This window comes from Abramis brama, assembly GCF_963993115.1.
Source record: "Abramis brama genome assembly, chromosome: 2".
Taxonomy (NCBI): domain Eukaryota; kingdom Metazoa; phylum Chordata; class Actinopteri; order Cypriniformes; family Leuciscidae; genus Abramis; species Abramis brama.
This window is the reverse complement of record NC_139964.1, coordinates 27,109,393-27,132,332: the sequence shown is the minus strand read 5'-3', so window position 1 is coordinate 27,132,332 and position 22,940 is coordinate 27,109,393. Positions and strand designations below refer to the sequence as shown.

Genomic DNA, 22,940 nt, shown 5'->3' with positions numbered 1-22,940 from the left:
ATTGGCACTAAGGGGCCTAAAGTGTGCCAAGAAAACATCCCCCACACCATTACACCACCACCACCACCAGCCTGCACAGTGGTAACAAGGCATGATGGATCCATGTTCTCATTCTGTTTACGCCAAATTCTGACTCTACCATCTGAATGTCTCAACAGAAATTGAGACTCATCAGACCAGGCAACATTTTTCCAGTCTTCAACTGTCCAATTTTGGTGAGCTCGTGCAAATTGTAACCTCTTTTTCCTATTTGTAGTGGAGATGAGTGGTACCCGGTGGGGTCTTCTGCTGTTGTAGCTCATCCGCCTCAAGGTTGTGCGTGTTGTGGCTTCACAAATGCTTTGCTGCATACCTCGGTTGTAACGAGTGGTTATTTCAGTCAAAGTTGCTCTTCTATCAGCTTGAATCAGTCGGCCCATTCTCCTCTGACCTCTAGCATCAACAAGGCATTTTCGCCCACAGGACTGCCGCATACTGGATGTTTTTCCCTTTTCACACCATTCTTTGTAAACCCTAAATGGTTGTGCATGAAAATCCCAGTAACTGAGCAGATTGTGAAATACTCAGACCGGCCCGTCTGGCACCAACAACCATGCCACGCTCAAAATTGCTTAAATCACCTTTCTTTCCCATTCTGACATTCAGTTTGGAGTTCAGGAGATTGTCTTGACCAGGACCACACCCCTAAATGCATTGAAGCAACTGCCATGTGATTGGTTGATTAGATAATTGCATTAATGAGAAATTGAACAGGTGTTCCTAATAATCCTTTAGGTGAGTGTACAAGTGACTTTAATGTAGTTTAATCTGTCAGATATCAGATAGTAATATGATATTTTTCTATTTACTTTGAACTTCAGCTCTTTCAGACGTTTTCTTTTTTCCTTTTAAAACAGACGACAGACTCTTCTACATCGGCCCCAGTAGGCAGTACATGCGGCTAGTTGTCCTGTCAGAGGAAAAGAAGAGGTCTGGGTTAATAACGGTTATTGCTGGCTACGATTGGTCTACAATTATCCAGGACGTGAAAGAATGCAAGACACATTCTTAAGTATAGATATGATACCCATTAAGTATATAAAATTACCCATTATTTCACTCCTGGATAATTGTAGACTAATAGTAGACAGCAATAACCCTGTTTTAAGTGCCTCTGATGCCACTATGATTGCCAGTCCCAGGGTTATTTGTGGCACTCCGTAAGAACAGACCTCTTTCTTTTCCTCCCAATCATGCCCCTCCAGGCGCCACTGTCCCCAGTCGGAGCACTTTCCAGCACCCCTCCCAGAGACTCCGAGAGGGCCGGATACTCTGCACTGCAGTTCGGCCCGTAGGCGCACACGACAGTGAGAGACCTATCCCCGACCCGACATTTCAATTTCCTTTGAAATAACAGATAAATCTAGTGTAGGTGTCCTAAGAGCTGAGAAGTTTAGGTTGGTCTGCATTATTGTTATATTTAAAAGGCATACAAATCCCATTGAAAGAAATACACAAAACAAATGACTTTTAAAAACATTTCTTCAGATATATTTGCAATTCAAAAATGTCAGAAATTGCACTACAATTATGCACACACATCAATGCACTCTCCATTTCATTAGGCAGAAAACCTTAATTAGTAAAAGGCCAGATATCTGACGCGCGTGACCGCAAAGCTCATTTTCTTTTCTTTGATGACTCTGTCTATATCTGAATTTCTGACTCTCATCTACAGCTTTTTATTAGGTCTTTCCACTCGCTCCCAAGCTCAGATTTGAGATTGAATCCTCAACCTCAGGATTGTCTTCCTCTTCTTCGTCATCATCTTCCTCATCCTCTTCATCATCATCATCATCATCATAGTCATCATCATCTTCATTATCCTCCTCGTCTCGGTATCCCCCTCCAGATTCCAAATTTTTCCAGTAGGAGCTGTATCCGGACGCACCATAATCGTCTTCATCTGCGCCAGTCTGACGGCCAAATTTATGGGTTCGGGCTGCAAGAACATCAAACAAAATCATCCAGTTAATAACATAATATTTTATATATATATATATATATATATATATAAAAATCATTTTAATTAACCTTCATCCTTCCCTCGCACTTTGTAACATCTTTCCCTCGCGGGTCAAAATGACCCGAAGCCCTAAAGTTATACTTAATTTTATTTATTTTTAGTCCAGAAAGCTTATTTTATTATATTATATTTTTTCTATTTTTTAATGCAATTTTTGGGAGTTTTTTTATTTCATTTACCTTTAAATTACTAGATTTGATCAACAAATAAAGAGTCATTTAAGCACATTCCTCACATTCTTTTAACTTAAATTCAAAATAACACACAACTTCATGCATAACCCTTTTAAGTCAGCTCAAAATATCTTACATTGGGTGTCTATGCCGACCTCTTGAGGAAAAATAATAATTTAACATGATATTTCATGACTCTTGCCACTATATGGCCTTATAGCTCTATATGGAGCTGTTCTGCTGGGTCCTAAAGTCAGACCCATTCAGTATGCATTCAGATGTACACACGTAGACATTATAAAATCATTTTTTGGTAAAGTTTGAGCATTTTTAGTTTGAATTGAGCATTTCTAGGTTTTTCTATGTGTACTAAAGCATTCCATTCATTCCTAAGGGGGTCCAAATTGGATTTGTTACTTTTTTTTTATTTAAACCACAAAACTCATCGAATCCATTACATTTTTTGTGTGTGTAATTGTGGTTCAAGTGCGACCTAGGGTCTTGGACCCCTCTGATCAACACTCAATTTAAAAAAAGATTTGGGTCAAAATGACCCGAGGGAAGGATGAGTACGTAACCCTACACTATACTAAATGACATGTGTCAATTTGGATGTCTCAAAATACAGTTAAAACAAAAACGACTATAACAGTAGATGGTAGACGGCACTCACTGGACATGCTGAGATCTTTGGTCTCCTGAGTCTCATGTCCACACTTTGGGCACGGAGGAGCCTTGCCTTTCTCCTGCTTGAACACTTTGCTTCGAGCGTGATCGTCACAGAAACAAGCCTAGAACGACAGGATTTCAATTGTAGTTTGTCCAAACAAAATAAGCATAGAAGCAAATAGGACAGATGAAAACCCTAACCTTGCATCGGAGACAAGAGTGCTGCCCGAGACGATTACAGGATAAACCTGAAATTGGGGCAAATATCATTAAAAGGTTACAAAAAGTCAGTTTGAAGAATTCAAATCAAACCACTGGAAACGAGACGTACATTTATAAGTCTCTGCTTCCAAGACCTGGCAGCTCGCCTGGTGTTCAAACTGATCATCCTCGCACAGGAAGTTGTCGCAAAAAGAGCAGCGGAAAATGCGGCCACCTGTACGTCACACAAGCACACAGGCTTTTATTGGTTTCTCCGACAACATTAAAGTGCTTTACAGCACGGTAACTGTCTGTACCGTACTGGACATGAACGCTTGCTCTTTACCGTGTTCCCAAACGCTGCGGTCACATTCAATGCAGTCTGCATCACACAGAGGACAGGAGCAGGCGTGGGTGCTCAAGCACTTCTTTCCATGGCATACCCAGGCCTCGCAGAAATCACAGATGGCTCCCTGATGGAAACAAAAACAATCAAAGACTTGTCTGTGGTCACTGAAAACAGAGCTGCAGAGAGCAGTTATCATGTTTATAATTGAAACAGCAATCATCACAGAAGTACTGGATATAAGTTTATAGTTGAGACATAAACACTGCTGTCTAACGACACATGCATTATATTGCATTGCATATAATGTGTGCTGGTCAACTAGTCTAAAATTAAGAAACAGTAGAAAACAGTAAAAAAAACAAAAAAAAACAAAACAAAAAAACATAGGAACATTGTGTACAATTAAGATAGGCTACTTAATTTATTATTCCAATATCCAAATATGATGCTAAATACCACAGGGAAAAGGGCTTCTATTTGTGACGTGCTGTCTTTGCGTTTGAACATTGCACATTTTAAACAGGACACGCATTAGCTGCATAAATGTTAGCCAATACAAACATATTTATAGAAAACAGTTGACAATGAATAGACAGGAGTCCAATAATAGCATAACGAATCACTTATTCTAAAAATAATATCAAGTATAAGTTAGACGAACACGGCTGTGTTAACAGTAAAACGTCAGTCATTTAACGAATTTTAAAAACACGGATAGATAATACAAAATGCTTTCTGACATTTTGACAGAAAAAAAACAAACAAGCAAGAACAAAACTTAAACTTAGCCCGTCAATTTTCATTTTACAATTTTCTTCTCTCTCTGTGCGCGCGCGTCCGTGTTTGTGAGAGAGAGCTCGCGCGGCACTGATAACGGTACTTTTCAATCCATAAGTAACTAACGAGCTAGTTTTCATACAAAATAAATATGTAACATAATTGGGTAACGTTACTTTAGTTATTATTAACAATAACGTAACATGAATATTAAGGACTAAAAATGACAGAACGAAAAATAAATAAATAAATAAAAGTAGAAATAAATAAATAAAAGTAGAAATAATAGTGAAAATAAATACATTTTGGTAATATAAATGGCTATTTCTGTATTTTTACATGTATTTATTTATGCATTTCTATATGTATTTATTTATGTATTTATACATTTATTTATTTATATATTTATATATGCATTTATATCTACATTTATTTATTTATGTATTTCCACATTTCTACATTTATTTTTCCCTGCGCATGTATGCTAATTGACCTATGGCTTTTTCGTTCTGTCATTTTTAGTCCTTCATACATGAAGGCTACGTTTCTCAACACTGAGAATGAATAAATAAACGCCTGTTTCTCCAGACTCGCGCTTATCGGTAATCCACAAATCACATCACTTCCATAATCACTAAACCATAGCGATTTCAAATATATTAAGATTTATTGTTCAGCATTATTTGAGCATTTTATTATTTGCATGGCTGAATGATGTCTTCCTCTTTTCTTAGTGACCATGAATAACGGGAGTATTTTAAGATAATCCATGCGATCCGTGTGATCATCGAATCCAGAGGATTAAGTTAACTCAATACAATATTTCAACTTTCCACATCGAGCCCAGGCCGTTTACCGTCAGGAGTCAGAAGCACCGTGACTACTGTACTGTTCTCGCTTATGAAATCAGTCAGACTGGAGTGGAAGGGGGATCGAGCGGAATTCTTTATTGGTGTCGATTTTCAGTCTCTTTTTAATGATAGGCCTTACGCATCTGTCAATCATCCCCGCTTGCTATTTGGGGATTGAACCCAGCGCTATGACTGGTCGAACTTCTTCTTTTGCTGTTGCTGCTTGATTTGAGGACTGCGCGTGCAGAGCGTTTATATACTGTCTATGGTGCAGAGGCGTCAAAATGCGTATCCGCTACGCAAAATGCGTACAGGTTGGCAGGTCTGTTTACATGACACACTGCCATTGATACAGTGGCAAAAAGAAGAAGAGAAGAGGAAAAAAGTGGGTAAAGACAGAGGTAAAGTGATTGTAATGAATGAACAGTTTATTAAAAGTAGTAAGATACTATATCTATCTATCTATCTATGTAGAAAATATCATGAACAAAATGACAGGGTGAAATGGGCTGTGATGCAAGGGGCACCACGTAAAATCTTGCTTAGGGCAGCAAATCTTTTTGAAGATTTAGACGGCATATTTGTGTTCCCAGTCTTTTTTGAACTCTGATATCAGGTTGGGTGTGTACAGCACATGCAGGGTGTGAGCAAGTGAGAAAAATAAGTTTCTAATGATGAATTTAAGGAAAAATTTTACAGACCGTAATCATAAGGGTGAATCATTATATGCACACACACACACACACACACACACACACACTTCAAAAGGTTGAGTGAAAAAAACTGTGGTATTTCACATGATTAAAAGTGAAATGATTATATATAATTATACTACAGGCTGTTCTAAGGTGTGCAATTATTTTCACCAACCAATCAGAATCAAGCATTCTACAGCCTGTAGTATAATTAATTCAGTATATGTTTGATCATCATTCAGACCTGGTCCGAAACAGCAGACTTGTAGGCTATTAATAAATAATGGATACATACAAGCAGATGACAAATATGTTATAATAACCGTAATTAAACTACTAAACTATACCTGTTTCATCTCTATACAGCACTCTGACTCTGTAGGCATTATTGTCCGACTCGAAATGAACACCGTTACTGAGAGTTTCTGATATTATCATCATTCCGTGAGATGAAACTGTCCTGAGAGACTGAGCGCGAGCTCATGAAGCTCCGCCCCCTGGGCCGTGCAGCAGCAGCAGCTTATTTGCATTTAAAGGGCACACACTAAAACAGCGCGTTTTTCTGAGCCCCAAAAAATGACAATTTAAACATGCTGTAAAAAATGATCTGTGGGGTATTTTGAGCTGAAACTTCACATACACACTCTGGGGACATCAGAGACTTATTTTACATCTTGTGATAAGGGGCATAATATGGGACCTTTAATAATGATTGCAAGCGTTTACACAATGACAAAAGACTTTCTTCTGAAATAACAAGAAAAAAGAAAGCTGGCAGAGAGCTGAATGGTGTCCTCTGCTCATATTCAGTGACCCCAAAAAGTATTTGGAAAATTGAAGTAGGGTTATGACTAATAGTGTTAATAAATAATTTCACTGTAATAGACAACAAAATAATAATAATAAAAAATATGCAGTTTTTTTCTCAGAACTAACCATTTGTGCACTAACTTCTAATAACTGGTAAAAAGTGTGGATTGTAAAAGAAACTGTGGGTGCGTCTCAATCAGCGCCCTAGGCCGTGCGTCAGTATATCGTGTACACAAACTGGCAAAGACAGTGATGTAGGTCCCTAACTCACTACACGCTGGGACACTGATTATCATGATGCATACTTGTTACACATTTCAGCCGTCCCAATGGTCCCAGTCTCCTGTGTTCTGTGTTTTTGTTGTATTACTTGTACATATTCTGTAAATATTTATTTCTTTATTCACTATTGCTGTAAAAAACAATTGGGTGTATTATCTTTACTACTTGACCAATTAAAAAGCATTTATCCATATCTGTCTCTGCCTGATTCATCTCACCACACAAGCTATCAGTAACTGAACACGTTTCTTTTATTTAGAGATGTTTCTTAATTTATCTAATGTTACATGACCTATTACCCTTAGGCATCTTAAATAGGGAGACGTAACATGATCGGGGGCTCGTCGTTTGTTACCGTTTGTTCAAAAATTGTGTGTTGTTTTGAGCATGGCAGAGATTAACTTGTAGAGTATATCTTTCCTTTTTGTGAGGCATGTCAATTCAAATTGTGATAATAGTAAGTTTGCAAAACTTCACAAACACAAATCTTATGCTTCATTATAAATGAAGAAACATTCCCCCCCAAAAATGTAACAGAAATCAATTTAAATCCCATAGAAATGTGCCCTTTTCATGCATAACACCTGGAAAAAGCTATTGGTTAGTGTTCCCATGCATCTCAGAGATGGTTGCTTGGATTCCTGTTTCTAGCGTAATGGATGTAAAGTGTGAAATCTGTGAGGATGTTTAAGGTGATGTTCACACTTACCACCATGCCCATTCCAGTGCTGTGAACGCCAGGATGTTTTATGACACAGTCTGAAGACTTCATACATTTCGTTTTGCCTTTAAATAAAGAAACATACAATAGAAAATTTAAATTTCTTAATTTCATATAGATGTACTGCTTCTTTTTTGTGTAACGCACTATTCGTGATTTATCTCAAGCTGCAACAAACTGAAAGCCACAGTTAAAATATTTTTGTAGAGATATCCTCTCTTCTTGGGAAACTCTTATGATTATTTAATTTCCCTTGACGATACTTTTGTGTTTTGTTTTGCCGTGGGTTAGGGGTTGCCGTAAGCTTGTGAAAAGCAGCCGTGCTTTTATCACAGGCTGCAAATTTTATTGTGTTTTTGTAATTTATCTTAAATAAATAGGATCTTTTCCTGTTCTTTTGCCTTCTTTCCTTACCATGTTTGAGAAAACACTGGAAAACAGCAACGTTTGCCAGGAAAATGAGGGTCACTTATCATTAGGGTGGAGGGTGCTTTGGTATTCAGAAGGAGGAAGGTTCTCACCACACTGTGCACACGTGGGAAGTTTCTGCACTGAAGAACAGAAATAGCAGAAGGCTCGGTTCTTTTGACGCCTGGCAAACAGAAAAAAATAATATGTAAGGTTTATCAGGTTTACATGTGAAAAGTAACAATTCAGACTCTAAGCAGAAATCACAAATAAGTCAGATTACCTTTGACACTTATCACACTCCTAAAAAGACAAATGAGGAAAAAAGTTAGGTCAGTGCATTAATGTACCAACTGAAAATGCAACTTGCAGCAAAATTGAAACACGTTGAAAACACTGGTCAAATATGCCAAAATATTCCTGTAGGTTACATCCGAGTTTTGATAGAAATTCCCAAAGGACCCTAATGTAATTTACTGATAGTATAGAGCTCATGACACCTGTCCATAACATGTCTGGGTCATAAAAAATATTTGCATAAAAAAATCTTAAGGTTTAGATTATCATTGGTTTCTGAGAACAGATTTATTCTCACGTTTACTTCATATTTCTTTATGCACAATATCATTTATATTCATTTTCCACTGAATTATGTGATCTCAAAGAGCAAAGAGCATTTATTCAATCTCGATCATATTCCAGGATCATAACTGCTGCCCTTCCAGATGCCAAATAGACATATGATTACGACAATATATGCTCTGTATGTTTTTCATGCGGCTCAGGGTACTTCTATAACGATAAAGGATGTTTACATGAGAAATGCTAAGCAGGTGTAGTGAATTCAGTCCATCAGGGGCGTCGGACTGGGGGGGGTAAAGGGTACCGAGTACCCAGGGCCCGAGGCAGGGGGGAGGCCCCTTAGAAGTCAGTTTTCTATACATAAATATACATGCACTAACATTTGTATAGCATTTATGTACAAATAAAAAAGTTCCTGTGCAAAACTAAACTTGTAGTTAGGCACTGGTTTGGTATAAAAAAAAGTCATTTTCATGCTGTGCAGGGCCCCACCACCCCTCTCGAATCAATGTAAATGGTACGACCCGCAGGTCAGGTGCTTCTGCTGCGGACCTGCGGTGAATCAGAGACAGGAGCTGGAGTGAGCCGTGGTAGGAACTAGGAAGACAGGGGAAGAGTCATGTCTTTCCTTAAGAAAGGAAAATCAGGGGCTCAAAAACGAAAAGAAAAGAAGATTAAAGAGAGAAAGGCAAATGAGGGCAAGCAGTTGCTCACTCAGTTTTTTGAAAAGAAAGGTGAGCTCCAAATGCATCATCGAGCATTGACATTGTTTTAACATAAATATCTACTCCAGGTAGAATAGCATACATTTATGATTGTACTCTATTTGAATAATATACCGCTCTATAATACTTTATAGTATCACACCCTACATAGCGAGCAAACAATGTTTCTGGGTAAATAACAGGGAGTGAGAAGCAGACGGAGGCGGAGCTGGGAGCTCAACACACTGCCACTCCAGGCAGCTGCGCAGCTTGTCTCCTCTTCTGCTGCAGTTCTCACCAGAGTCAGAAGTTTACATGAAAACACTGTATATTTCCCTCCATTGTCAAATCTAACAGGATAGACTGAACAGCCTTGCCATACTCTCTGTAGAAAGTCAGTTGGCCAAAAAACTGGACTTTAAAGACCTGATCAGCAAATTTGCGCATGCAAAGACCCGTCAATGGGCATTTAGTAAAAACTGACATTATTTATTTTGTTTATTAATGTTCAGACCAAAGTTTTTCTCATTTGGTATGGTCATTGTTCAGAACTGCTTTACAGTATATTTGATTTAGTCCAGGTTTGGACCTGCTAGACCTTTTGTCATCTCAGTAAGTAGTACTTTTGACAATAAAACAAAAATATATTAATCAGTGTGTGGCTTATTTTGTTTACATTTTAAGTGTTTTCATGATAAAAATGCAATACCCCACCCATTGGTATCACTATGGTATTTGGTACGGGGGCCCATCAAGATGGTTTGTACCCAGGGCCCAAAATTTGGTCCTACGCCCCTGCAGTCCATTATAAAACACTACAATATTGCATGTCTGCCCATTAGGTAGGGCAGGACTTGAATTTGGCAGTGGGGAATTGATTGGATGGCTGTGGTTTGCTATTTGTGGATCTCATGTGAGTGACAGGTTGCGTCGCCCTCACGGCACAAGTACTGTCAATTTGTATTTCATGGTGACTTTAATTTATGCCAATTTAAATTAAATAAAAAAATAACATTATAACAGTATTCTTACCAAGATACATATTTTTTAAAATACAACATTAATGATAATTTGTATGGGAGGGTGTGCTTGATAATGATATAAATAATAATGATTTTAAATATGCTAAATGTCACTTTCTATTGATAAACACACAAAGTCAAATGAACTAGAATTATCAGTAAGCTTTTTTAAAATATTTTCCTAAAAATATCTCTTCAAACTATTTAATTGTGTAATCTGTCAATGCAGTTTGAGATCATGATGACTCTCACCATGGTTCCATTACATGGGTGTTTGGCCACATCAACAGCCTCTCTATTGGCCCGACTCTGTTTCTCTCGCTCCTTTCGGCTCTCGGCCTTCTTACGGGCTCCAGTCTTCTTCTTAGGCATCTTTCACCTCCAATATCAACGGCAGAATGCAAATATGACACATTAATTCGAAACCAGATGAAACATATTGCGATAACCTGTTGATCCCGCGCTGCTGATTTCCACTGAACTTACATGAGGGACCTGACACCTCATTCAATCTTAACATCTCAAACATTATTCAAACATTTCAGCTAAACAGTCACTTTCATATTTTTATTTACAGTTCAACGTAAATGCCATCCATCATGTCGTATGAAAAACTTACCGGGATAAAGGTTTAATCGCGTTGAAAACAGGCAGATGATCACGGCTGATTCCGGTGCGTGTGTAACAGTAAATCGTCCGGCAGGAAACTTAAGTATGCGCTATTGTCAGTTCCACAAACATTTACCAATACTTTTGCGCGGCGCGAGTTGTTTAGATTGTAATCTAATATAGTTATATCCTATTAAAATATGTATGTATATTACCCCATATTTTCTATTTACTTACAGGAGATGCAGTCCCGCTCCATCACAGAGGAGGGCAACGAGTCTATTCTGCGCTGTCCGTAACGGAGCGGTTGCCAGATACTCTACCAAATCGCTTTTGGATTATTTCAAAGTTTGAAACATTGCCTCTGTTAAATACATGATGATAACTATTAAAATAAGACAAGAGTCCAATATTGCATATATTTTATTTTAAAAAAAAATTAAAGAAGCTTAATTACATTTTTAAGGAAAAATTAAGCAGTATATCTAAAAAATAAATAAATAATAATCGAACTTCTAAATCTGCTAAGACTGTGCTTTATTTTCTAATATCCGATTATTTTCCAATATTTATATATTATAATATTTTAAATTATTTCATATTATTGCACCTGTTGTTTTTATATAATATGTCATTTAATTAATAAAATGCAAAGGTACAGTATTTGATTGATCAGCAATTTCTATCTTGAGTTCAGCCTTTGTGTTCTGTTGCATTAATATTCAATATTATCTGCATGCATTGACACCATTATATGAGAACTGAACTGAGCTGGACGATGACCACTGTTTTCTCCAGAGCGGCTGTATAGATAAATTAACAAAATTAATAACTTTTTTTTTTTTCACGACAGAAATTAACCATCACTGAATTTACTTAAGCTGGACTATGACACTATTTTCTTCTAGATCTGCTGTACAGCAGAAACAAACTTTGTTGCATTATTTCCCTGTTATCACTGTAAAGCTGCTTTGAAACTATCTGTATTGTAAAAAGCGCAATATAAATAAAGGTGACTTGATTTGACTTGTGTTGATTCCGGACAGTTTTTTTTTTATGTATTATTGTTGTTGTTGCTGTTATATTAAATTACAATATAACACGCTTTGAGATCTATATTGCTTAATATTGAATTATATCTTGCGTTATTCTCCAACAACTACATGATTTCTCTGCAGTGTAGGTTTAGTAATAATATCTGGCAACCTTGATGGTCCGTCACCACAGGCGCAAATGCTGCTGGGTGAATTTACATGATGGTGGACTGCATCTATAAGCCACTTTTAAAGGACGACGGAGTTGGACAGAGAGATGTTTCGATCTGACGACCCTCTATTCGTGTTGTGAGGTTGCCAAATGATGCCGCACTCAAGAATCATCATATACTGAAAAATAAGTGGGATAAAGACGTTCCACAGCTTGAAAACGGTTTGTTTGGGATCATTTCTGAAAACATGGCAATGTCCCTAAACCAAGCCTGCCGGAGTCTTGCCCTGTCTACGTGGCTGCTGTCCTTTTGCTTCGTGCATTTGCTGTGTTTGGACTTCACAGTGGCAGAGAAAGAGGAATGGTACACTGCTTTCGTCAACATCACTTATCTGGACCCAGTGACATCTCAAATGAAGACAGACAAGAGTGAATGTGGCAGATATGGGGAGCACTCTCCTAAAAGAGATGCCAGGGGGTTTGTGTTCATGCCATCTCATCTGCAGGACAGACAGGCATGTGACAGTAACACTAAATTCCCCCTTCCCCATCCCAACATCCCATGGATAGCACTGATATCCAGAGGAAACTGTACCTACAAGGAGAAGATCAGACATGCTGCCACTCTCAATGCATCTGCTGTGGTCATTTTCAATGTGGGCTTCAGCAACTCTAATGACACCATTACTATGCCACATCACGGTAAGACGACACAACTCTCTTTTCTTCTGCATTTGCTCTCCAATGGAATTTTGCCCATTAACTAATGCTAAAAGTACAAGTTGTGCACTGTATCCCAAGTTAATGAGGCCACTTTCATTGATAAAGATCAACTTCATGTCCCACTTAAAGGGTTAGTTCACCCAAAAATAAAAATTACTCACCCTCATGTCATTCCATACCCGTAAGACTTTTGTTCATCTTCAGAACGCAAATGAAGATCTGTTTGATGTAATCTGCGAGATTTCTGTCCCTCCATTCACAGTCTACGCAACTACCATTTGATGCTTCAAAAAGTTCATAAAGCAATCGTAAAAATAATCCATATGAATTGAAGGGTTTAGTCCAACTTTTCTGAAGAGACTTGATCACTTTATAATATGATAAACAGATTAAATTTAGGCTTTTGTCCACATAAAAATATTGATCAGCAAACATAAACAAGCTCAAACGTGCTGCGTAACACGAGAATGAACCTCATTGGTTCTCGCACGTCAAGCGAACATTCTAGAGCTTCAGTTTACCATAACTGATGGGCCTTAAAGCTCTTGCCTGATCATAACCCTTCTTTTTCCATTGATATTACTCTGACCTTTTCTCTTTTGTAATGTCTCTCAGCCATCTCTCTTTCTACAGTCTTTCTTCAAATCTTGCTCACTCTCTTCTCCCCCCTCGTGAGTGGATATGCCCCCTACTGCTGATTTGTTCATTCTCTCCTCTCATTGGACACGCCCCCTACTGCCGATTGGCTCACTCTCTCCTTCCCCATCATGAGTGGACACGCCCTTTACTGCCGATTGGCTCACTCTCTCCTTCTCCATCATGAGTGGACACGTCCCTTACTGCTAACTCTTTTGCCCATGAGCATTACAAGTACATCAGGGATCAACACATCTGGACTCTTCAGCTTAGGCTTGAGATGTTAATGTTACGCATATTTGAACAACAGCCTAAACACACACCATCTGGTCGTTACAGTTCATTCCAGGTGCCCTGATTTTAAGGAAGAAATGACAAACAGATGCAAACAGGACGTTATGAGTCCAGAGAGATTGGAATGCTGAGCTTAGCTGAGATGTGTGAAGTCTTCAGTTTCAAATGATAAATGTTAGGTGATGCTACACGTCTCCTGCAGACTTAAACAGAATGGTACAGAAGACATACATTGAAAAACTGCCCCTCTTGAAACAAGCAAAACACACTGAAATATAGTTTAAATGCAAAAATATCCAACCACTAAAAACATTACAATGGATCTTAAAAACAGACAGAATTGCCCAAGTTAAAAAAAGCATTATATATATATATATATATATATATATATATATATATATATATATATATATATATAGACAATTTAATGCATGTATTCAAATTCCTGCTATTCATGCTATAGTTTGTTTTTTTTCTTTCTTAATTTTAGAATTTTTTGCGCTGATATGAATACTGTATATTGGATGGATGGATGGATGGACAGATAGATAGATAGATGAATAGACAGACGGATGGATGGATGGATAGACTGACAGATAGACGGATGGATAGATAGAGGGAGGGAGGGATGGATGGATGGATAGACTGATAGACAGACAGACGGATGGATGGATGGATAGAGGGATGGATGGATGGATGGATGGATGGATGGATGGATAGTCTGACAGACAGATAGATAGAGGGAGGGATGGATGGATAGACTGATAGACAGACAGACGGATGGATGGATGGATAGAGGGTTGGATGGATGGATGGATAGTCTGACAGACAGATAGATAGACGGATGGATGGATGGATGGATGGATGGATGGATAGTCTGACAGACAGATAGATAGACAGATGGATGGATGGACAGATGGATAGACTGATAGACGGATGGATGGATGGATGGATGGATGGATGGATGGATGGATGGATGGATGGATGGATGGATGGATGGATGGGTGGATGGATAGACTGATAGACAGACAGACGGATGGATGGATGGATGGATAGACTGACAGACAGATAGATAGAGGGAGGGAGGGATGGATGGATGGATGGATAGACTGATAGACAGACGCATGGATGGATGGATAGAGGGTTGGATGGATGGATGGATAGTCTGACAGACAGATAGATAGACGGATGGATGGATGGATGGATAGTCTGATAGACAGATGGATGGATGGACAGATGGATAGACTGATAGACAGACAGACGGATGGATGGATGGATGGATGGATGGATGGATGGACTGATAGACAGACGGATGGATGGACGGATGGATAGACTGATAGACAGACAGACAGACAGATGGATGGATGGACAGATGGATAGACTGATAGACAGACAGACTGATGGATGGATGGACAGATGGATAGACTGATAGACAGACAGACAGACGGACGGATGGATGGATGGATGGATGGATGGATAGACTGATAGACAGACGGATGGATGGATGGACAGATGGATAGACTGATAGACAGACAGACAGATGGATGGATGGACAGATGGATAGACTGATAGACAGACAGACAGATGGATGGATGGACAGATGGATAGACTGATAGACAGACAGACGGATGGATGGATACTAGCACCACTTTTGAGTGAATCATTTGAGATTTGAACCCCGCATCATCCTTCAGGTACGGGCGATGTGGTGGCGATCATGATCCCCGAGCCCAAAGGTCGTGAGATCGTGGCCCTGTTGGAGAAGAACATAACGGTGGCCATGCACATCAGCATCGGCACGAGGAACCTGCAGAAGTACGTGAGCCGCACCTCTGTGGTGTTCGTCTCCATCTCCTTCATCGTCCTGATGATCATCTCTCTCGCATGGCTGGTCTTCTACTACATCCAGAGGTTCCGCTACGCCAACGCTCGAGACCGCAACCAGGTGCTCTAGAGCCACGCCAACAACACTATGTTTACTGTACACCTCAAATCTTAAAATGAGATATTTCAGTATAGCATGATTCATGTCTTTTGCAGAGGCGATTGGGTGACGCTGCAAAAAAGGCCTTAAGCAAGTTACAAGTACGGACCATCAGGAAGGGGGACAAGGTTTGGTTTGTTTGACTTCTTGGTATTTGAGTACTGTGAAACCTTTCAAGCACTTCATTCAATGCAATAATGCGATAATTATAATGCAAAAACTCATTGTCCTTCCAAGTCTGTCTTTTCTTACAAAAAACATCATTTATCAATATGATCAAAGAACTTCCTAAACACTACACTACCTTTTTTATTTTTTATATGTTTTTGAAAGAAATCTCTTCAAATTAAAATTTTTGTATAAACTGATTTTTTCGAGTTTCTTTGATGAAATAGAAAGTCCAAAAGAACAGCATTTATTTAAAATTTAAATTGTTTGTAACATTATAAATGTCTATACTGTCACTTTTGATCAATTTAATGCATCCTTGCTGAATAAAAATCATACTGACCTCAATTTTTTTAACACTGGCATAAAACGTGTTGTTCTGATTCTAAATTCTTATTGCAAGAATCACGTTTGAAGAGAAAACGATAAAAGCTTATGTAAAATAAAAAGCAACTCTCCTATAACGCTTGCAATGTGTGACATTTCATTATATCTTTTTATGGAGTATCTTTGATCTGTTGTCTGAATCCTGTCCTTTAACACCCATCTGTGATTCATTCTCATTAGACGTGCTTTATGACTGTATGTTCCCGTCCGCTGCTTTTCTAATGGACATTTCAGGGAAGTGTACACATGTAGTCGCCCACGTGTGGTTACTCACTACATTTATCGGCCCCGTTTCTAGGAAACCGAGTCGGACTTTGACAACTGCGCAGTGTGTATCGAAGACTACAAACCTAATGACGTCGTCAGGATTCTGCCGTGTCGGTAAGATTTCAGGCAACCATCAAAGTAGTATGAAGTTATGAATTCTGATTCTCAGAGAATGCATTGTTAGTATAGGTAGCGTTAGTTGGCCGTATTGAAGTTCAACCAAAAACTATTGAACTAAAGCCATCATCTTTTAATCTGTGCAACTGTAAGTGGTTTTTCCCAAAAGTGCAGCATGTGATATGAATATTACCATGCCAAAGCATTGCTTACAATGTGTCTACAGTGGACAGAAATTGATCACTTTTAGAGCTGTCTGTGGTAATAATTAACGTGCCTTTTGCATAAGTTTGTTACCTTATGTTAGTTTTCACACAACAGTGTAAGCATGCAACTGTTTTGCTAAAATAGCCAGTGCAAAGACAAATTTAAAACCGTTTCAACGCATTAAATGCATTAAAGAGGACTTATTATGCCCTTTTACAAAGTCTTGATTTTGTTTTTAAGCTCTACTAGAATGTTTCCATACTTGAATGTTTCAAAAAACCTAGTTTTTCACATATTCTCCATTGTTGCAGCCCCTCTCTTCCCAGTCTGTCAGTAACGCTCTGTTTAGTTCCCGTCTCTATGAAGCCCCTCCTTCTGAAAAACACACTGTGCTCTGATTGGTCAGCTGGACCAATGTGTTGTGATTAGTCGACTCTAACAAACCCCGCCCATTTATTTAGCATGCCTTGGGCGGGAATTATTTAAATGAGGAATATTGTGACGTGTTTGTTCCCGAAAGGAAACTCATGACTATAATGGAGGCGTTTCAGGGAGTTCAGAAACACAGTGACACTGATATAGAGAATAACTCCCATCAGAGGGATTTTGTAACTTTTCAGACCTTTTTCATGCTTAAACAGCAACATCACACACTAAAGATAGATGAACTGTAAAAAAAAAACACATGAGCTGTGTTTTTCGGGTCTTCAGAGTAAGTAACTGTGCTGGTTTTGTCAGTCATGTCTTCCATAAGAGCTGTGTGGACCCTTGGCTACAGGACCACAGAACCTGTCCCATGTGCAAAATGAACATCCTTAAAGCCCTGGGCATCCCGGTAAGAGTAGAAGCTTGCCATGGCCTTTACATATGACATTGTGTTTTGCTCGAAATAAGCTGTAATTTTCCATTCAAACAGCCCAATACAGACTGTTCTGATGACATGCCTCCTGATTATGAGATGTCCATCAGCGGGCCGCCCACCAATCCTGTGACGGGGGCGAGTGAGGTCTCCGTGGGCGAGAGCTCGGTGGTCCTGGACCCAGCGCTCAGAACAACAGGCCTGTCACACATTTACCACGAGATGGACTCCTTCCCGTTCCCACCAGCCGGAGAGAGCCACCACATCGCCAGCAGTGAGTATGTGGATGAACCAACAGCGGGCATGTGTCTTACATTACTCCAACTGTAATCTTGACATAAACATTTTCTGGAGAAAAAATTACTCATGAATATTATATTTGAGTAATTATAAATTAATTCTAGCCTTCTGAATAAATACCATTCAAAAGTTTTTTATTTGATCAAAAACAAGTTGTATTGTGAAATATTATTACAATTTAAAATAAGTTTTCTATTGTAATATATGTTAAAATGTAATTTATTCCTGTGATCAAAGCTGAATTTTCAGCATCATTACTCCAGTCTTCATGTCACAAATGCAGGTTGAAGCAGGGAAGGATGCAGGATCTTAGCTTTTATTTAAACAAACTCAAAACTAGACAAATAAAGACTCAGGCTAGGGAACAGGACTTGGGAACAGAACAACCAAACATAACACGACAATGACAGACAAGGAACAGACTAAAACACAGGGCTTAAATACACAGAGAACAGATCAGGGAAACGAGACACAGCTGGGACAAATGAACTCAATGACTAATAAACAAGAAAAAACTACAAAGGACTACAAAACATGGCACAGAACAGGAAATAACAAAAGTGCACAAGACAGGAATCATGACACTTCCTTCAGAAATGATCCTTCAGAAATCATTCTAATATGAGGATTCGATGCTCGATTGATTTTGATGAATAAACAGTTCAAACGAACATCTATCTTTATAACATTAAAAATGTCAATTTTGATCAATTTAATGCAACCTTGCTGAATAAAAGTGTGAATTTCTTTCAAAAAGTTTACTGTCCCCAAACTTTTGAAAGGCAGTGCCGCCTAAATATTCATAATTCACAGTTCCCACGGTCAAAGAAAACCTTGAAATATTAAGGCATTTTAAAATGGTGATTTCCAGGGCTGGGAAATTTCTAAACGTTTTTTTTATACTGAATGAATTTAGAATTGCTATTTTGTCAATGCAATCTGTATAAAATTATTTTTTTAAAAATCCTTAAAACTGGACAATTCATAGAAGATCATTATTCAAAAGAAGTGGGAATATAGACCTTTGTTCTTATTTTATTTTTTTAGTTGAAATGAAGCTCAAAAGAGGGTCTATCAAAATGGGAAAATGTCCTAATAAAGAAATGTTTCCACGTAATGCAAGGTTCTGTCTAAAAGGAATTTTAATTCCACATTGACCTACACATCTCTTCGATCTGGATTTGATTATTTTAGTCTGTTCCAGTGGTCTTCTGTGTGATCTACTTTCGGCTCTCTTATATTTAGGTCATTTTTTTTGGTACCGTTTGGCAAATAAAAGCACAGCCTGTCCTGGTTATAAATAAATGAATGAAATGGTCCTCCATCGCAGCTCTAGTCAGATTAATAGACTAGATTAGTTTCTGCTCACAAGCACTGCAAATACGTCCATCAAGCTTCAAAAAGGACAAAAAACATCTATATAACTCATGTGGAATCTTCCAAGCCATTAGTCCTCCGCCGAAGCTCTGAAATCTTATTCACATTTTTACACTAGATTTGGTGGCAAAACGGCATTGGTAATGTTCTTTGTTGTTTCAGGTGAGCACCAGCCCTCCATGAGCAATGATTCAGACACCTCACTCATCATGCCAGTGGAGCTCGTCCCGTCCGAGGTAGAGCTTCAGTCCGATCCAGAGCAGGACGATGTGAAGTCCTGAAGATTACTGAAGCCTCTTGGTGCCATAAAGGGAGCAGGAATGCAGCGGGACAGTAAAAGAGCACGAGAAATAGCAGCACAGGTGTGCAACCTCCTTTTCTTGACCTCATTGACACCGCTATAAAAACAGCTTGCTTGTCCTCTTCCTCTTTGCTTTATCAACCTCACGGCGTCTGCTGTCCGGAGTGGTCCTAAGAGGGATGTTTTCGCTTTTACTTTTGGAAAATTTAGACTATTTCAACTTCCCTATGGGATCACTGCCAATACAAACATGCATCGAGGAATGTGGTCAACATTTGCTTTGAGTGTCTAAAGCGATTAGCATGTGCTCTGACCAGTGTCGTCTCACAGTGAAGTATCACCAGTGCTTATCGTACTTGCATTGTGACGTGTCAAATCACACCACAACGACATGATCTTCCCTATGAAGTAGAACCCAGTTTATGACTTGATATGGTTTATGATAGAGGCAGGGCTTGTATATCATAATGCCACAAAAGCATAGTTAAAAGCACATTCTTTCCACTCATTTTGTCTTGACAAAGTATTGTCATCTATTCCAATAGAGTCTCAGGCCACATGCACACTGCTGAATTAAGTGTCACTCCGGTTTGGAGTGCTTAAAGGGATAGTTCACCCAAAAATGAAAAATTACCCCATGATTGACTCGCCCTCAAGCCATCCTAGGTGTATATGACTACCTTCTTTCAGTCGAACACAATCAGAGTTATATTTAAAAAAAATATCCTGGCCCTTCCAAGCTTTATAATGGGAGCGAATGGGGGGCGAGATTTTGAAGCCTCAAAAAGTGTATCCATCCATCATAAAAGTAATCCATACGTCTCCAGGGGTTATTAAAGGCCTTCTGAAGCAAAGCCATGCGTTTGTGTAAGGAAAAATATCCATATTTAAAATGTTATTAGTTATAATAACTAGCTTCCTGAAGACGGCCAAACGTAATAAAAATGCCCCCAAAAACCAAGATGTGGTGCAAAAAAAGTCTCCGTATAAGTTCTTGTTTTTAATATTCATAAGCAATATCATACAAGCAAAAGTGCCGTTTTCCCGAATATCAGCCCGTTTGCAAATGTGATATTGATTTTATACGATTCAATGAACAAGAAGTTAATATGCTATTAGGTGACTTACATTTTAGACACATTATTGTCTGTTTTTCCTCTATTTTGCCAACGAAAATAGTTCCAAACACTAGAGCCATTGCGCGTCACAGAGCCACACAGTTTCAGTTTGGTTACTGAATGAATCCTCGTTTTTGAACGAATCGTTGTGATGAATGACTCGACGACTCGCTCGCTGTGTCCGAAATCGAATACTTCCCTACTAAATAGCATGTGAAAAACAATACGCCAAAAGAGTAGTATGTCCGAATACATAGTATCCTAAAAACAGTATGCGAAAAGTCTCCGGATGACTGATAGTAGACTTCCGGTGAGATTCTGAAGTGAGCATTCGACGGACACTTTACTATCCCATGAAGCCACGGGAGAGGGTTTATGAATGGAGGTGAAGCGAGGCCTGTTTCATGGGGAAAGGGGTGAAACATAGCAAAGCAATTCACTCGCAGTTACATGCAGTTGTCACTCCCTAACCAGTGCAGTGTGCTATATTTAATTTTTCTCTGCCGTTAACGTCTTCAAGAGGCTTTTTATTTTTAAAAAGTTAGCCCCAGTTAAAGGGAAGTGTGTAAGTTCTGCTACACCAGACTGAATTGCGATCTGACGGCTGAATTGGGCCGAACAGTTCAACCAGCGGCGTGAGCTACGCGTTTGTCCAAAAAACTTGTTCTTTGTCATTATTTTTGTTATTTTGTTTGGTTGCTGCAGAAATTGCACATGTAAGGCAGCAGGAAAAGCACTTTGCTCAGATTTCAGCTGCTCACGACACTTTCGCAGAAGTATAGCAAACGACCTGTTTTAAATGACCGTTTCTTTTTATCATTCACAGTAGGAAAGTGAAAGACTATTGAATGGTTATTTTGATATCAAAGGGTTTATTTTTCTAAAAGAAAAAGGAAAAAAGAAAAAAAAAGGACACGTACAGTATATGAAGATAAACATTCACTGTAAAAAATGTGTAACCTCCCCAACTCAAAATTTTCTAGTGACTGGTCACATCTAAATTTTTTCAATTGGCCCAAGTGAAATTCTGTAAATTATAAAATTAAATTTACAGAATTTCACTGGGGCCAATTGAAAAATTGTGACCAGTCACTAGAAAATTTTGAGTTGGGGAGGTTAGACATTTTTTACAGTGTTGTCGAAACACCCCTTCTAAATATTTATGTTTTATTATTATAATTATTATTGTTTCACTAAATAGTGTTCCCTTTATATACAGTATATCAATATTGTGATCATGTAGCCTGTTAATGTTGAATACAGACTGGCTGTTTACAGTGTATCAGTCAACTTAAAATATTTCTTTCTGTTCTTTATTTATATTATTTTATTTGAATTATTAAAGCAATTGCATTAATGATATGTAAATTAATTATTATTAACTTCATTAGGTATATGTAGCCGTTTTGTTCTGGTGTTTAAATATTTTTCTCAATGAGAGAGACTTTGTCTCAAATGTCCTCCCCCAGTTAAACGCCCTCGTACCCAGAATGCACTACTGCAGTCAGATGGGCTGATGAATGTTCAGCACACTAAACCAAAGCTTCAGCATATATGTTTCTTATGTTAGGATAGGTGGATATGGCGTGTATTCACATCTGTCCTGCACTATTGTAATGAATGATCATCATGATGGATGTAAATGTGCGCAGACGGACTGAACTGGGATCAGTCGTAGAGCTGTGGAGGACAGCGCTGGGGTCTGTGATCCTGATATTCATATATATTTAGTAATATTTAACGTAAAGGCTTGTGCAGTGTTATGTGCATCTGTCGGCCAAAAAGCACATGAGATTTCCCTGAGATCTGCAGATTTATTTTATTGTAACTAGTCTGGCATGAATAAAGCTGTTGTTTAGAGGAATTTTATAAGATTCGATGATTACCCACCCACGATAGTGTGTTTTCTTTCAATGATATCTGTGGTTGATATCGGTCTCGGAGTCCATTAAAGCAGTCATATCATGTATTTTGTTGTTATTTATTTTTCCTCCTTAGGGAATTCATTTACAATATTTGTGTCCTGTGCCTTTAAGACTATGTAAATGGCCTCTTCACACATGAAAGCCTGCATTTGG

The 22,940-nt window shown here is 38.5% G+C and overlaps 2 protein-coding genes across 4 annotated transcripts; one reads left to right on the top strand and one right to left on the bottom strand.

The window, feature by feature from the left end:
* Nucleotides 1-1,507: 1,507 nt before the first annotated feature.
* Nucleotides 1,508-13,484, bottom strand: znf330 (zinc finger protein 330). 3 transcript variants are annotated; one of them, XM_084093480.1, is made up of 10 exons: nt 13,009-13,484; nt 10,562-10,688; nt 8,285-8,304; nt 8,115-8,185; nt 7,582-7,658; nt 3,455-3,581; nt 3,239-3,343; nt 3,109-3,155; nt 2,912-3,029; nt 1,508-1,981 (listed from the first exon to the last, which is right to left on the bottom strand). In XM_084093480.1, exons 2-10 carry the CDS (start codon nt 10,679-10,681, stop codon nt 1,725-1,727), a joined length of 942 nt encoding a protein of 313 aa, XP_083949606.1. In that variant the 5' UTR covers nt 10,682-10,688; nt 13,009-13,484; the 3' UTR covers nt 1,508-1,724. The 3 variants fall into 3 exon arrangements, with proteins under 3 accessions (XP_083949606.1, XP_083949605.1, XP_083949607.1); XM_084093479.1 differs by lacking the exon at nt 13,009-13,484 and adding an exon at nt 10,929-11,209; XM_084093481.1 differs by lacking the exon at nt 13,009-13,484 and adding an exon at nt 10,930-11,039 and having other exon boundaries at nt 10,562-10,698.
* rnf150a (ring finger protein 150a) lies at nt 11,770-21,744 on the top strand. Its single transcript, XM_084093467.1, has 7 exons — nt 11,770-12,826; nt 15,472-15,722; nt 15,818-15,889; nt 16,615-16,697; nt 17,646-17,742; nt 17,824-18,040; nt 19,606-21,744. The coding sequence occupies exons 1-7, from the start codon at nt 12,373-12,375 to the stop codon at nt 19,722-19,724; spliced, it is 1,293 nt and encodes a 430-aa protein (XP_083949593.1). The 5' UTR covers nt 11,770-12,372; the 3' UTR covers nt 19,725-21,744.
* The last annotated feature ends 1,196 nt before the right edge of the window (nt 21,745-22,940 follow it).

Bases quoted from the DNA above. Each gene is read 5' to 3' on its own strand.
- znf330 (XM_084093480.1), bottom strand. From the start codon at position 10,681: ATGCCTAAGAAGAAGACTGGAGCCCGTAAGAAGGCCGAGAGCCGAAAG. The intron at 3,156-3,238 runs GTACGTCTCGTT...CCCCAATTTCAG, and splicing joins GGAAGCAGAGACTTATAAAT to GTTTATCCTGTAATCGTCTC. The intron at 3,030-3,108 runs GTTAGGGTTTTC...CTGTCGTTCTAG, and splicing joins ACTCTTGTCTCCGATGCAAG to GCTTGTTTCTGTGACGATCA.
- rnf150a (XM_084093467.1), top strand. From the start codon at position 12,373: ATGGCAATGTCCCTAAACCAAGCCTGCCGGAGTCTTGCCCTGTCTACG. The intron at 12,827-15,471 runs GTAAGACGACAC...ATCATCCTTCAG, and splicing joins CATTACTATGCCACATCACG to GTACGGGCGATGTGGTGGCG. The intron at 18,041-19,605 runs GTGAGTATGTGG...TTGTTGTTTCAG, and splicing joins GAGCCACCACATCGCCAGCA to GTGAGCACCAGCCCTCCATG.